At 40.3% G+C, this 14,054-nt stretch overlaps 1 protein-coding gene across 8 annotated transcripts in view; it reads left to right on the top strand.

Moving 5' to 3' along the window:
- Window positions 1-14,054, top strand: part of ENOX2 (ecto-NOX disulfide-thiol exchanger 2) — a 282,023-nt gene that overhangs the window by 218,341 nt on the left and 49,628 nt on the right. For 7 of the 8 annotated variants that reach the window (XM_088028643.1, XM_028122755.2, XM_088028644.1 and 4 more), the window contains one exon: window positions 13,838-13,993. The exons of the other annotated variant lie outside the window; for it this stretch is intronic. In XM_088028643.1, the coding sequence (XP_087884769.1) occupies window positions 13,838-13,993 (156 nt within the window). The remainder of the gene's footprint in view (window positions 1-13,837; window positions 13,994-14,054) is intronic. 8 annotated transcript variants of the gene reach the window in all.

The following is a 14,054-nucleotide window of genomic DNA, read 5'->3' on the forward strand; positions in this document are numbered from 1 at the left end:
TCCATGAAGAGAAAATACACCAAACCTCAGAGAAGTCAAACTTTTCATAGCCCTTCACAATTTTGTGTGTGTTGGACATTTTTGTTCTGAAAGAATCTTTTCATACAGAGCTTCATATATAGGAATGGACACTAGTGAGGTGCTTGAGTGATTTCTGAAGCCCAAAGACGGGTGTGTAGCCCAGGACTAGTCAATATTACTTTCCCTAGTTTGCTGCAAAATATAAGACTAAAAATATAGTGATTTTTACCTAAAGCTAAATTTGCTCAGTTGCAAGAACTGTTCTTTATTCTGAGATTATAGACATTCTGCATTTTTGGTTCTAAAATGTTCTATCTTTTTTTAATTTAATTTAATTTTATTATGTTATGTTAGTCACCATAAAATACATCATTAGTTTTTGATGTAGTGATCCATGATCCATTGTTTTCATATAACACCCAGTGCTCCATGCAGTATTATGCCTTTCATAATACCCATCACCGGGCTAACCCAGCCCCCCAGCCCCCTCCCTCTAAAACCCTCAGTTTGTTTCTCAGAGTCCATAGTCTCTCATGGTTCATCTCTCCCTCTGATTCTCCCTTCATTTTTCCCTTCCTTCTCGTAGTGTCCTCCATGCTATTCCTTATGTTCCACAAATAAGTGAAACCATATGATAATTGACTTTCTCTGCTTGGCTTAATTCACTTAGCATAATCTCCTCCCGTCCCATCCATGTGGATGCAAAAGTTGGGTATTCATCCTTTCTGATGGCTGAGTCATATTCCATTGTATATATGGACCATATCTTCTTTATCCATTCATCTGTTGAAGGGCATCTCGGCTCTTTCCACAGTTTGGCTATTGCGGACATTGCTGCTATGAACATTGGGGTGCATATGGCCCTTCTTTTCACTACATCTGTGTCTTTGGGGTAAATACCCAGTAGTGCAACTGCTGGGTCATAGGGTAGCTCTATTTTTAATTTTTTGAGGCACCTCCACACTGTTTTCCAAAGTGGCTGTACCAGCTTGCATTCCCACCAACAGTGTAAGAGGGTTCCCCTTTCTCCACAACCTCTCCAACATTTGTTCTTTCTTGCCTTGTCAGTTTTTGCCAGCTAACTGTTGTGATGTGGTATCTCAATGTAGTTTTGATTTGAATTTCCCTGATGGCTAATGATGATGAACATTTTTTCAGGTGTCTGTTAGCCATTTGTATGTCTTCTTTTGAGCAGTGTCTGTTCATGTCTTCTGTCCATTTTTTGACTTGATTATTTGTTTTATGGGTGTTGAGTTTGAGAAGCTCTTTATAGATCTTGGAAATCAGCGCTTTGTCTATAGCGTCTTTTGCAAATATCTTCTGCCATTCTGTGGGTTGCCTCTTTGTTTTGTTGACTGTTTGCTTTGTTGTGCAGTTTTTTATCTTGATGAAGTCCCAGAAGTTCATTTTTGCTTTTGTTTCACTGGCCTTTGGAGATGTATCTTGAAAGAAATTGATGGATTCCTGTCTCACATTGAGGTCTTTCATCCATTTTGAGTTTACCTTTGTGTATGGTATTAGAGAATGTTCGAGTATCATTCTTCTGTATATAGCTGTCCAATTTTCCCAATACCATTGGTTGAAGAGACTCTTTTTTCCATTGCATATTTTTTTCTGCTTTGTCAAAGATTATTTGACCACAGAGTTTAGGGTCGATATCTGGGCTCTCTATTCTCTTCCATTGGTCTATATGTCTGTTTTTGTGCCAGTACCATGCCGTCTTGGTGATCACTGCTTTGTAATATAGCTTGAAATTGGGCAACATGGTGCCCCCAGCTTTGTTTTTCTTTTTCAACATTTCCTTGGAGATTCGGGGTATTTTCTGATTCCATACAAATTTTAGGATTGTTTGTCCCAGCACTTTGAAAAGTGTCATTGGAATTTTGATCAGGATGGCGTTGAAGGTGTAGATTGCCCTGGGTAGCATAGACATTTTAACAATGTTTATTCTTCTGATCCATGAGCGTGGAATGTTTTTTCCATCTTTTTGTGTCTCCCTCAATTTCTTTCATGAGTGTTCTGTAGTTCCTAGAGTATAGATCCTTTACCTCTTTGATTAGGTTTATTCTGAGGTATCTTATGATTTTTGGTGCTATTATAAATGGAACCATTTCTCTAATTTCTCTTTCTATGATTGCATTGTTAGTGTATAAGAAAGCAACTGATTTATGTGCATCGATTTTGTATCCTGCCACATTACTGAATTGCTGTATGAGTTCTAGTAATTTGGGGGTGGAGTCCTTTGAATTTTTCACATAAAGTATCATGTCATCTGTGAAGAGAGAGAGTTTGACTTCTTCTTTGCTAATTTGAATCCCTTTTATTTCTTTTTGTTGTCTGATTCCTGTTGCTAGGACTTCTAGTACTATGTTGAACAATAGTGGCAAGAATGGGCATCTTTGTCATGTTCCTGATCTTAAGGGAAAGACTCTCATCTTTTCCCCATTGAGGATGATATTTGCTGTGGGTTTTTCATAGATGGATTTTATGAACTTGAGGAATGTTCCCTCTATCCCTATACTCTGAAGAGTTTTAATCAGGAAAGGATGCTGTATTTTGTCAAATGCTTTTTCTGCATCAATTGAGAGGACCATATGGTTCTTCTCTCTCCTCTTATTAATGTGTTCTATCACATTGATTTGCAAATGTTGAACCACCCTTGCATCCCGGGGATAAATCCCACTTGGTCGTGGTGGATGATCCTTTTAATGTATTGTTGGATCCCATTAGCTAGGATTTTGTTGAGAATTTTGGAATCCATATTCATCAGGGATATCGGTCTGAAATTCTCCTTTTTGATGGGATCTTTGCCTGGTTTGGGGATTAAGGTAATACTGGCCTCATAGAATGAGTCTGGAAGCTTTCCTTCTGTTTCTGTTTTCTGAAACATCTTCAGGAGAATAGGTATTATTTCTTCTTTGAATGTTTGGTACAATTCCCCAGGGAATCCATCAGGCCCTGGACTCTTGTTTTTTGGGAGGTTTTTATCACTGCTTCAATCTCGTTACAGGCTATTGTCCTATTCAGGTTGTCAATTTCTTCTTGTTTCAGTCTTGGCAGTTTATAGGTTTCCAGGAGGTATCCATTTCTTCTAGTTGCTTAATTTATTGGCATATAGTTGTTGATAATAATTTATAATAATTGCTTCTATTTCCTTGATGTTAGTCGTGATCTCTCCCCTTTTATTCATAATTTTATTAATTTGGGTCCTTTCTCTTTTCTTTTGGATAAGTCTGGCCAGTGGTTTATTGATCTTATTAGTTCTTTCAAAGAACCAGCTTCTAGTTTCATTGATCTGATCTACTGTGTTCCTGGTTTCTAATTCATTGATCTTTTCTCTAATCTTAATTATTTCCCTTCTAATGCGTGGCTTAGGCATCGTTTGTTGCTTTTTCTCTAGTTCTTTAAGGTGTAAAGTTAGTTGGTGAATTCGGGATTTTTCCATTTTTTTAAGTGAGGCTTGAATGGCTATGTATTTCCCCCTTAGGACCGCCTTTGCAGTATCCCATAGGTTTTGGACTGATGTGTTTTCATTCTCATTGGTTTCCATGAATTGTTTAAGTTCTTCTTTGATTTCCTGGTTGACCCAAACATTCTTGAGCAGAGTGGTCCTTAGCTTCCAAGTGTTTGAATTTCTTCCAAATTTTTTCTTGTGATTGAGTTCCAGTTTTAAAGCATTATGGTCTGAGAATATGCAGGGAGTAATCTCACTCTTTTGGTATCAGTTGAGACCTGATTTGTGACCCAATATGTGGTCTATTCTGGAGAAAGTTCCGTGTGTGCTTGAGAAGAATGAGTATTCTGTTGTTTTGGGGTGGAATGTTCTGTATATATCTATGAGATCCATCTGGTCCAGTGTATCATTCAAAACTCTTGTTTCTTTGTTGATTTTCTGCTTAGATGATCTGTCTGTTGCTGAGAGTGGAGTATTTGAGGTCTCCTACAATTAATATATTATTATCAATATGACTCTTTGTTTTGTTTAACAGTTGGCTTATGTAGATGGCTGCTCCCATGTTGGGGGCGTAGAGATTTACAGTTACTAGATCTTCTTGTTGGATAGACCCTTTAAGATTGATATAGTGTCCTTCTGTGTCTCTAACTACAGTCTTTAGCTTAAAATCTAATTTGTCTGATATATGAATTGCTACCCCAGCTTTCTTTTGAGGTCCGTTGACATGGAAGATGAATCTCCATCCCTTCACTTTCAGTCTGGATGTATCTTTAGGTTTAAAATGAGTCTCTTGTAGACAGCATATGGATGGGTCCTGTCTTTTTATCCAATCTGCAACCCTGTGCCATTTTATGGGAGCATTTAGGCCATTCACATTGAGAGTGATTATTGAAAGATATGAATTTATTGTCATCATGTTGCCTGTGAAGTCCTTGTTTGTATAGATTGTCTCTGTAAATTTCTGTTCTATATCACTCTTGGGGTCTTTCAACTTTTATAGAACCCCACTTAATAGTTCTTGCAGGGCCGGCTTAGTGGTCACATATTCTTAGAAGCTCTGCATCTCTCCATCCATTCTAAATGACAGCCTTGCTGGATAAAGTATTCTTGGCTGCATGTTCTTCTCATTTAGTACCCTGAATATGTCTTGCCAGGCCTTTCTGGCTTGCCAGGTCTCTATGGATAGGTCTGACATTATTCTGACGTTCCTCCCTCTGTACATAAGGAATCTCTTCCCCATAACCGCTCTTAAGATGGTTTCCTTGGTAAATAAAACTTAAAAAAAAAAAAAAAGGGCGCCTGGGTGGCTCAGTTGGTTAAGCAACTGCCTTCGGCTCAGGTCATGATCCTGGAGTCCCGGGATCGAGTCCCACATCGGGCTCCCTGCTCAGCAGGGAGTCTGCTTCTCCCTCTGACCCTCTTCCCTCTTGTACTCTCTGTCTCTCATTCTCTCTCTCAAATAAATAAATAAAACTTAAAAAAAAAAAAAGATGGTTTCCTTGGTTTTAAGATTTGCGAGTTTTACTATTACATGCCAGGGCATTGGCCTGTTTTCCTTGATCTTGGGTGGGGTCCCCTCTGCCTCTAGGACATGAATGTTTGTTTCATTCCCCAGATTAGGGAAGTTCTCAGCTACAATTTGCTCAACTATATCTTCTAGTCCGTTCTCTCTCTCTCTCTACCCTCTCAGGGATCCCAATAATTCTGACATTGGAATGTTTCATGGTGTCACTTATTTTTCTGAATCTGTTTTCATGGATTTTGAGTTGTTTCTCCCTGGCCTCCTCTTTTTCCTTCTTTTCTATCAGTTGGTCTTCTAGATCACTAATTCGTTCTTCTGCCTCACTTACCCTAGCTGTTAGATCATCTAGATTAGATTGGATCTCATTGATAGCATTTTTAAGTTCTGCCAGTTCAGCTTTCATTTCTGCCCTTAGAGACTCTATGTTGCCATTAATCAATTTCCCCATTCTAGCTGTTGTCTTCACAACTGCTATCCTGAATTCCATCTCCCACAACTTGGTTATCTCTGCAACCATTTGTAAATCTGTGGCAGAAGTCATGGTCTCTGAGTCTTTCCTATTTTGGGGGTTTCTCCTCCTAGTCATTCCATTGAGGGGTGGTTGAGGGAATGTACAGAGTCCAAATTATTGATCACAGCCCAAGCAAGATGCACCTGTTTTATAGGGACCTTAGGGTTGTCAGCCTCTTGTTCTCCCAGCCTGTCTTCTGGGGGAGGGGCCTGCCCCATTGTTATTCAGGCAACCCTGTTTGGGCAGAGTTGCTCTACCCCCTCTGGGGAGGATGGGCTCAATGAAAACCGGTTTTGGGGGGGTTTTGTTCTCTGGCGGCTTTCCCTGGAGGATTTCCGCATCTCTTCCGGGAGTCAGAGCAGAAGAGATCATTTCCAACCCTCTGCCTTGGAACAGAGGGATCACAGTCTGTTCTTCAGTGAGCTCTCCAGGCCACACTATCTCCATTTCTGTCTGTGCTGCTATAAACTGCAGGGTCCTGGGTTGTGCACCCCTCAGCAGCGCTCCCAGTCCTCGCCTCCAGATCTGGGCACGTCTCTCCCCTCTGTACTTCTAAAACCACCAGCTGCCCCCAGTTCACATGTGCAGCCACGCCACTCCAGGTTTCAGTCCAGGGGGCTGCCCTAATTCCTTTCCCCACTGCTACCAGTCTGCAAGTCTGTGCCCTGTCCCTAGCATGGGAGGCTATTGCTCACCAGCAGTATAGGATCCCCACAGCTCCTTCCCCCTTCCATTTATCTTTGGATATGTGCCCACAGAATCATGGCTCCCTGCTTCATACCTCAAAACCAACCGCCTGTGATATTCTGTAGAGATCCAGATATATCTTCTTACATCTCAGGCTGATTTCATGGGTGTTCAGAGTGGTCTGGTAGATATCCAGCTCAATTCCGGGGATCAGTTGGAATAGGGTCCCCTACTCTGCCATCTTTTCCTCCCCCCCCAAAAATGTTCTGTCTTTTATGAACTGTGCGAATGGTACACTGGCTAGTTTCTGTTATTTTCTCCCCACGTCTTTTCTTGGCAAATTAAGAGGGGTATAATTAAATGTATGTGTATATGTAATTTTATTTTATTCCTCTCTAAAATCTAGAAATCTGGGAACCACAGATGTAGCAGGAAATGTCCTCACTAATGCCCCTGCAAAGGTGTTCACAGCATCTCATGAGAGTCAAGGTCATGATCCTGAATCTGTCAAATGTTCTAATAAGGCAAGAACACAATATAAATAAATAGGAAGGAATAGGTGGAAGATGGGCTAGAAAGGTAGATATTTGCAAAAATTTATACTAAATAAAAAAGCTTCATTAGTAGAAATTTGAAATCAAAGTTGAGATTTACTGGGGTGAGTCTTTGTTAACTAAAACTGTGCCATATAACCCACCCAAGCCTAGTTTGCTACCTTATTTGCAATTGTTCGTGAACCAGGCCCTGCTTTAATTTTCCAGCTGGCCTGAAGCAAGGGTTTAGATGATCTTCTGGAGAAACAGGCAGATGTTGGTAGAATTTGAGAGTCATTTTGTAAAAATTTGGAAACTTGTGCTCTCTTTCCAAGAGGGCTAGTGATAACTTCAGGATCATCTCACAGTGCAGCCTGGCTGTCCTTAGAAATATGTATTCTCTCTTCAGGTTGACTGTTTCAGTCTTTTGAGGATTTGCATGAAGAGGAGGCAGTCAAGACTGTAGTGGGTTAAAATTTCTCAATACCCAGGCGTAATTCTTAATTTTCCAGTGAATTTTGTGGGACCTCTAAAGAAAAAGCAGTAATGTCCCAGAAATGTATACCGGAATTGGAATCATAATTCTCTGTGAAATACCTTAATTATATTTAGATCCCATTTGGTGTGCTTATTTTAGACTAATCTATGATTGCATTACAGTGGTTTTATTGTGAGTGCAAACTACCTCCTGGTGCTCAAAGAGTCTCTGGAACACCTAACAGAATAGAAATGCCTTTATGGTCAGGGGGGCACTTGGATGGGGAGAAGTCACTAAGTTTAGGAAGAGCCTTTCTAAGGGTGTGAAGGGGCTTCCAGCCAGCCAGAACCAGGTCTGGTTCTAAAAAGGCAAGACCAACAGTAAATGTGTTATCTCCTACCTTTGCCCACCTCCAGTTCATACACTGCCATAATTTCAACTTCTGTGGGTCAAAGTTGAGACAATGGATTTAAAACAGAAGCCTCTAAATTACCTAATAGTGTGGCAATACATATATCAGACATCTCAACAGGAAGTTCTAGGTATAGAGATAAGCAACTGGATGGTAGCCTTTGGGACATAAATATTTGAAGGCCTGCTACAAGTTGAGTAGTTAGAAACAGAGCTTGGGGCGCCTGGGTGGCTCAGTCGTTGAGCATCTGCCTTCAGCTCAGGTCATGATCCCAGGGTCCTGGGATCGAGCCCCACATTGGGCTCCCTGCTTGGTGGGAAGCCTGCTTCTCCCTCTTCCACTCCCCCTGCTTGTGTTCCTGCTCTCACTATCTCTCTCTCTCTCTCTGTCAAATAAATAAATAAATAAATAAATAAATAAATAAATAAATAAATAAAATCTTAAAAAAAAAAAAGAAAGAAACAGAGCTTAATCTGACAAGGAGTATCTTTTTTTCCTGTGGATCCATGGACTTGGTGGGAAGGAATATAGACTAATGGTTGAGAGTATGGTTAGTAAAAGCCACCTACTGTATGGCCTTACAGTGTTAACTCTGTGAGCCTCAATTTCCTCATCTGTAAAATAGAGAGTAATATATTACCTATTCCTTAGGATTGTTAAGATTAAATGAGATGATATGTATAAAATAAAATCATAACCTAGAAATTCATGTACACTGAATTAATGGGTAGTAGTATTATGGACACCATCCCTCTTCCCCTGCCACAAAAATGGAGTTTGCATTTTACAGAAGGAACACCAGTGTGAACCATCCTGCCAGAAAATATCAAGGACTGAACCATAAAATTGGCATATGTGGTGTCTTTGTCAGGCATCAAAAATGGGCAACCTCTAAGGTTTCTAGTGTTTTGTAGACATCTGTAGTCTTAGTCCACATAGTAGAGTGTCGGTCACCTGGCATTGTTTCAACTGGCTCTTCCACACAGCAACAGTACAGTGAAAATTTCTTGAGACAGTGGCTCTGGGGCCTTGCAGGGTCCCAAAGCACCTCTTCAATAATCTGAGAAAAATCATGGTCAGTCTAGTTTGGGTGTTTGGTGTACTTTCTATTTCCATTCATTGAAAATAGCCAACTCTGTTAATTAATCACACCCTATTCCCTAGGCATGCTGCATATTCTGCATCTCTATTGCTGTATGACAAACTATTTTATAACTTAGCAGCTTAAAAAACAATCATTTTATTCTATTTTAAGAGTTTCTGGGTGAAGAATTTGAGCAGGACTCATATGGGCAATTCTTTTGTGCCATATGGTATCAACTGGGATGTCTCAGCAATGGTAGGCTAGTCTGGAGGTTCCAAGACAACTTTATTCGTATGCATGGCACCTTGGCAAGGACAGATAAAAACACTGAGCTCAGCTGGATCCCTCTCTTTTCATTTACTCTAAGGCCTTCTCCACATGTCTCTCTACCATGATACTCCAACATGTTACACGGTATCTTGAAGCTCCAGTAGCATGTGTTCCCAGAAACAAGAAGTGGGAATGGTATCTCTCTTAAGGCCTGAGCCTGAAAACAGAACACTTCTTGTGTCAAAGTAGTCTGTAGCCCATCCAGATTCAAATGGGGTGGGGGGCATAGACCTCATCTCTTGATGAGAAGAGTCTCAAAGAATTTGTATCCACCTTTAATCTGTCCCACTGGGAAAAAAATAATTGTATGGAAGCACTTTGTTGCTCATCTGCCATGTTTTTAGTTATACCTGGTTCACTTTACACCTATAATGAAGTTAATTCATTAAAACAATTGTCATACTACACTGAGACAGTGTAGTGGTTAGGAGCATTATAGTTAGACCAGCCTAGATTTGAATCCTAGTTCTGCTTCTTACTGGCTTGTAATCTTGGTCAAGTAACTAAATACTCTGAGCCCCAATTTCTGTATAAAATGAAGGATAATAACAGTAGCTAGTTCATAGGCTTACTGAAATGTGATTATATAAAATGCTTAGCACAGTGTCTAGCACATTGTAAGCACCCAACAATTTGGGTGTTGATAATTGGTGATACAGCATTGTAACTGCATGGATGTTTCTAAACTAGACTATGAGGCCGAGGATTTTGCCTTACTCATTCCCTCAATCCCAACACCTGGCACAGGGCCTGGCATCAAACTATTAACTGGATGGACATATGAATGACTGGATGGCAGCACAGAAATGGTATGTGCCTCCAGTGTAACTCCCTGGCTCAAATGCATAGAGAACAGAGGATGATTTTACTTCCAGGTAACTACTCTAGGTTGAATGAGCCCAAGTTGCTAAGGAGCAGGAATGTTTAAGGGTACACTGAAATATTACTTGAAATCATGTAGTAGAGCCACAACTCAGAGGAGCAAGCTGGCCCAAGTAACAAAGCATCTGTAGCATCTCTAGTAAGCTGGGATTTGGGGAAGTTCATGAATCAGAAGGGGGAATACAAACCAACGTCTTATGACACTTCCAGGCATGGCAATACCAAGAGTCAGAAGGCTATAGGGAAAAGGTGCTAGAAGAAGAGATATAAAAGCAAAACAGAACAGGGTATTTATTGTGGGAAGGACTTTGGAGGAATACCTTGGCCTTTTCCATAATCCTTATAAAACGATTTCAAATCTCCTTCAAAAGTTTGAATTCCTGTATTGCTTGGAGCACTGGGTGTTATATGCAAACAATGAATCCTGGAACACTACATCAAAAACTAATGATGTAATGTATGGTGATTAATATAACATAATGAAATTAAATTAAAAAAATAGGAAAAAGAAAAAAACTAATGATGTATGGTGACTAACATAACACAATAACATAAAATTTATAAATAAATAAATAAATAAATAAAAGTTTGAATTCCTAACATAAATGTTAATACTACGCACTTGTTAGTGTACTTGTGAAGCCAGGCTGGGGGCCTTGAAGAGGGAGATAATTTCTCTGGTGTTCTATTCCCAATGTATTTTCAATTGTTGGACTTTGGTTTTTCAGATTCTGCAATACTTGTTTAAGTCCGATGATTTCAAATGGTTATTTTCTTGGTTGGCATTGGAAATTCACATCGACTTTGGTGCTTAATGGTTGAAGATAAACAAACGAAATAATCAATGTGTTAGGAGTCTTTGAAATGTCATGTGCAACCTGCCCTCTAGCAAGCCCTGCTAGGCAGTGTAGCCTATGGAACTCTTGGCCTATTGAACACAAGGAAGAAAGCCATATGTCATGAATACATTTGCTTTTAAATGAATTTCATAAAATATTAATGTAATCATACCAAACAGAGTGGTGAGTACATCAGTCAGGAGTTATATTTATCCTGTGTATTTGTTTTTTGTTTGTCTCCATTTATTAGTAGACAGTACATGGAGACAGGCATTTCTTTCTCAGCCGAAGTGGCAGAACTTGTTTAATGAACTGATGTTTCTGTAATCTGTGGTAAGGTAGAGTTGTGAGTGACAGAGCTATATGAATAACAATGAGGAGGCAGGCAGAACAATAAAAGGAAGACAAACATTTCAGTTGGAGGGGAAAAATAGATGAAATTGTTTAGTTGGCACACAATCTAATCTGATCTTTTCCTATTGAAAATTAACAGTTTGTAAATGGGTGAGATAATGTTAACAATTTTCCCAAAATCATATACACAAGGAATCAAATTTTCCAAAGACACAAATGGCATTTTTAACCACAGTGCTGTTATTATACAGCATAGAAACACAGGGTATCAGGGGCCTAAGTCCTCCAAGATGGAAAGGAAGACCTGGACCCCCTGCCCCCACCTGATAGAGCCTGACATATTAAAAGCTATCACAAATGCTTGTGGAATGTGGGAATGAATGCCTGAATAAGTGAACTTATTGAATGGAAGGACAGAAATTTACCTATCAGGACTACCGTCTGTCATGCCAGGTGTTTTCGTATCTGTTCTGTCCTTTCATCCTTTGAGCTAAATGTCATCATTTATCCCCACTTTTATCAGAAAAGAAATAGTGCTATGTTACCAGATATTAAGAAACCTTCCCTAAGGTCATGTAACTAGTATGTGGAGGAAACTAGAGATATGAGAGCCACAGGGAGGAAGGAAGGGTGCGTGTGTGTGTGTGTGTGTGTGTGTGTGTGTGTGTGTGTGTGTGTTTACGCACACACGCTCACATGCATGTGTACAAGTGCATATTGGGTGAGCTGACATATGAGAGCTAAAAGTAAATTTGTTTTCAGAAAAATAAAATTTCTTCTAATTTCTTGGAAGACCTTTTTTTTTCTTCCCAAACATATCTGGGGTCTTGATATTTCAGCATGACAAGCATGTGGGAAGATAGGGAATGCCCTAGCTCTTATGGGGTGACTTTGCAATGGAGGATGCACACGTGCTACCTGCCTGCCTATCTGCCTGGTCATAAGACTCACCCTTACTGATCCTATCGTACCTGAAGTTCTGCTTCTCTAGGGACCACAGATTCTTCCCCCTGTTTAGATCTACCCCCTTTAATATCTTAGAAAGCCACCCAGGGGATTCAGAGCCAGCCTAAGGACATGCTTATAGGCGTTGCCCCTCAAGTGTTTGTGGTGAGCAGAGTAAGGTTTTTGGGAGTCGAACCTGCTAGTGCTACTTCAACTGCCCCCTACGTTATCAGAACTCCTTATGCAATACTTTGTTTGCAGTCCATTGTGCATTCTGTAGCAGAGGACAACAGTGAGAGGTGGGGAAATAAGTAGAATGCATTCCCTTCTCTCAAAGAACTTGCATTTTGATATAGAGACAAAATTTAAGTGAAATCAGTACCACCCTTACACCCAGGCAAGTGGGACCTTTGCCCCAGGCCCTCATCTCAGGGGACCTCATGCTTTGAAATGCCTGCCCTGATATTTTCTAAGTCCCCATCCGGTGCTAAGGACCAGCCAGGTAGGTAGTATGATCAGGGTAGGTGCCCTGAGTCCAGAACAGGTCCTATATAGGTTCTAATCTTAAGAAGCACATTTCTCGAAATTTTTAAAGTTCCTCTTCATTGCCTGGAATTGACCAGGACTTGCACTGTTATCTGAGCAAGGAGTCCCGCTCTCATACTGAACTTATGTGGACCCCAGTCCTCCTTTCTCCTCTTTGGGTCACTCTCCAATCCTCTACCCCACATGTGGAGTCAACCAGATTCTCCAAGAAGCTTCAAAACTCCTGCCTGTGGAGTCCTCCCAGAGTCTTGTTTCCAGGAAGGTAGACTGGTAAGTAAATCATTCTAGCTGCCTGGTGTGGCATTTCTCCCATGGTATCTCATGAGATTATGCCACTGAATAGTGTTGATGCTGAGTTGGGGTGAATTGAACTGTGTATATAGATGAACCCCACAGAAAAACATTTGTGAGGGCCCCTACACATCCTAGAAGCATCCCTCAATGAAAAGGTGATGCAAAATAAAATAAAATTCAGTGGCAACAGATATAGAACAGTTTTTCAGCACAGAGTTGAGAATGAACCAGAATTATATGGAAAAAGTTCTTCAGGGAGAGTGGCCTTGGAGAGTTATTTAAGGCAGGCCTTGAAGTATGGGGAGAATTTGGGGAGGCTCAAATGATTCCAGGCAGGGAGAACAATATGAACAAAAGCACAGAGAATATTTATTGAGTATTTTTGTGCTATATATTATGCTAAGCACATTACATTCATCATTTTGTTTATTTGTCATAGCTCCCTATAAGGTAAGGGTTTGCAAATGAGGAAATGGAGGTTCAAAAGATTCATCCTGCTAAGCAAATAATAGAAGTAGGACCCAGGTCTGCCTGATGCCCAAAATTGTATGCTCTTAATACCACGCTATACTGCAAAAAGACAAGAAGTGTTACAAGGGAGAGCAAGAAGCCTTGTCTGAATGGAGTGGAGGGTGTGCATTGGGAACTAGTGGAAGGCAAGATCAACAGACAAGGCACAGTCATAGTATGAAAGGCCTTGGATATCAAAATGAGATATAGAGATAAACAGACTGGTCAAGCAAAAACAAACAGCCCTATCCCAAAAGGAAAAGGCACAAGTAGAATATAATATTTAAGACCTGGTAATGCTAATACCATGTTTTCTTAAATATTTTGCTTCTGTCTTAGAAAGATCCTTGGTTTGAAATTTATAAGGTAATATTCTGCCTCCACTTGACCTTGCCTGGTGTCACTTACTGTTCTGTCTTTTCTCTCCTTTTTTAGATTTTGATCCTGCTCTTGGAATGATGACTGGAATTCCACCAATAACTCCAATGATGCCTGGCTTAGGAATAGTACCTCCTCCAATTCCACCAGATATGCCAGTAGTAAAAGAGATCATACACTGTAAAAGCTGCACGCTTTTCCCTCCAAATCCAAGTAATATTCTGCTTTTTCTCCACACAAGTCACAATGTTTTGGTGTCTGGGAACACTCTTCT

The sequence above is a fragment of the Eumetopias jubatus genome, unplaced genomic scaffold, assembly GCF_037043125.1.
Source record: "Eumetopias jubatus isolate StellerSeaLion01/CBP00866 unplaced genomic scaffold, mEumJub1_p1.0 scaffold_11, whole genome shotgun sequence".
NCBI classification, from domain to species: Eukaryota; Metazoa; Chordata; class Mammalia; order Carnivora; family Otariidae; genus Eumetopias; species Eumetopias jubatus.